Below are 1,301 nucleotides of genomic sequence, written 5' to 3'. Positions count from 1 at the left end.
TGGCTGCAATATAACAAAGAGTGAAAAATTTAAGGGGGTCTGAATACTTTCCGTACCCACTGTATATATAATGTGTGTGTGTGTATGTATGTGTGTGTGTGTATTTTTTTTTTTATTAATCCATATGTTCCGTGTCGTTTCCATGCACTGATGTGAAGTGTGTGTGATTTCTTGTGTGTGTCAGGCTCATACGCAGGAGCTGTGATAGCCATGCCGTTAGCTGGAGTTCTGGTCCAGTACTCAGGCTGGTCCTCAGTCTTCTATGTATACGGTGAGGAAACCAGCACACTCTTGCACTAATAACACATGCATGATGCTCGTCTCATCCGCTTGTGATGTTTTAGATCACTCATTAGACAGTGTTTCTTGTGGTTTCTCTCTGTCTGTAGGTAGTTTCGGGATCTGCTGGTATTTGTTCTGGATTCTGGTGTCGTATGAGAGTCCGGCAGCTCATCCCACCATCACTCCGGAGGAGAGGAAGTACATCGAAGACGCCATCGGAGAATCGGCTGGACTGATGAACCCGGTGACGGTACGAACACACAGGTTTATATAGTGACGCTAGAAACGCATGCAGCGTAAGGACCAGACGACTCTCTCCTCTCATTCTCCTCTCTGCAGAAGTTCAACACTCCCTGGCGACAGTTCTTCACATCCATGCCCGTCTACGCCATCATCGTGGCCAATTTCTGCAGGAGCTGGACCTTTTACCTGCTGCTCATCAGTCAGCCGGCGTATTTCGAGGAGGTCTTTAAGTTTGAGATCAGCAAGGTGAGAGAGAGCATGCAAACGCCTCATTTAAAGCTCGGATGTTTCTCCTAGACAGCGATGAGACTAAACGCAGAACAAATACAGACCTTTGCTGAAATCTCAAATGTTTCTCCTGAGAAAAAGACAGAAGAAATCTCAATAATGTCTCAAACTGGGCTCTGCAATCAAAAGTTCTCAAAGATAATAATAATAATAATAATAATAATAATAATAAAAACAACAACAATAATAATAATAATAATAATAATAATAATAATAATAATAATAATAATAATAATAATAATAATAATAATAATAATAATAATAATAATAATAATAATAATAATAATAATAATAATAATAATAATAATAATAATAATAATAATAATAATAATAATAATAATAATAATAATAATAATAATAATAATAATAATAATAATAATAATAATAATAATAATAATAATAATAATAATTTAATTAGTCAGTGTTTGTTATTCAGTGTTTATAATAATAATAATAATAATAATAATAATAATTTAATTAGTTAGTGT

General features: G+C 34.6%; 1 protein-coding gene across 3 annotated transcripts in view; it reads left to right on the top strand.

Moving 5' to 3' along the window:
• The window catches only part of slc17a7b (solute carrier family 17 member 7b), a 21,681-nt gene that overhangs the window by 12,126 nt on the left and 8,254 nt on the right, over positions 1-1,301 (top strand). For all 3 annotated transcript variants that reach the window (XM_016458714.1, XM_016458713.1, XM_016458712.1), the window contains exons 6-8: positions 185-271; positions 390-532; positions 622-771. In XM_016458714.1, coding sequence (XP_016314200.1) covers positions 185-271; positions 390-532; positions 622-771 — 380 coding nt within the window. The remainder of the gene's footprint in view (positions 1-184; positions 272-389; positions 533-621; positions 772-1,301) is intronic.

Source organism: Sinocyclocheilus anshuiensis, unplaced genomic scaffold (genome assembly GCF_001515605.1).
Source record: "Sinocyclocheilus anshuiensis isolate Anshui unplaced genomic scaffold, SAMN03320099.WGS_v1.1 scaffold415, whole genome shotgun sequence".
NCBI lineage: Eukaryota > Metazoa > Chordata > Actinopteri > Cypriniformes > Cyprinidae > Sinocyclocheilus > Sinocyclocheilus anshuiensis.
The sequence above is the reverse complement of the archived record's forward strand: the minus strand, read 5'-3'. Positions and strand labels throughout refer to the sequence as shown.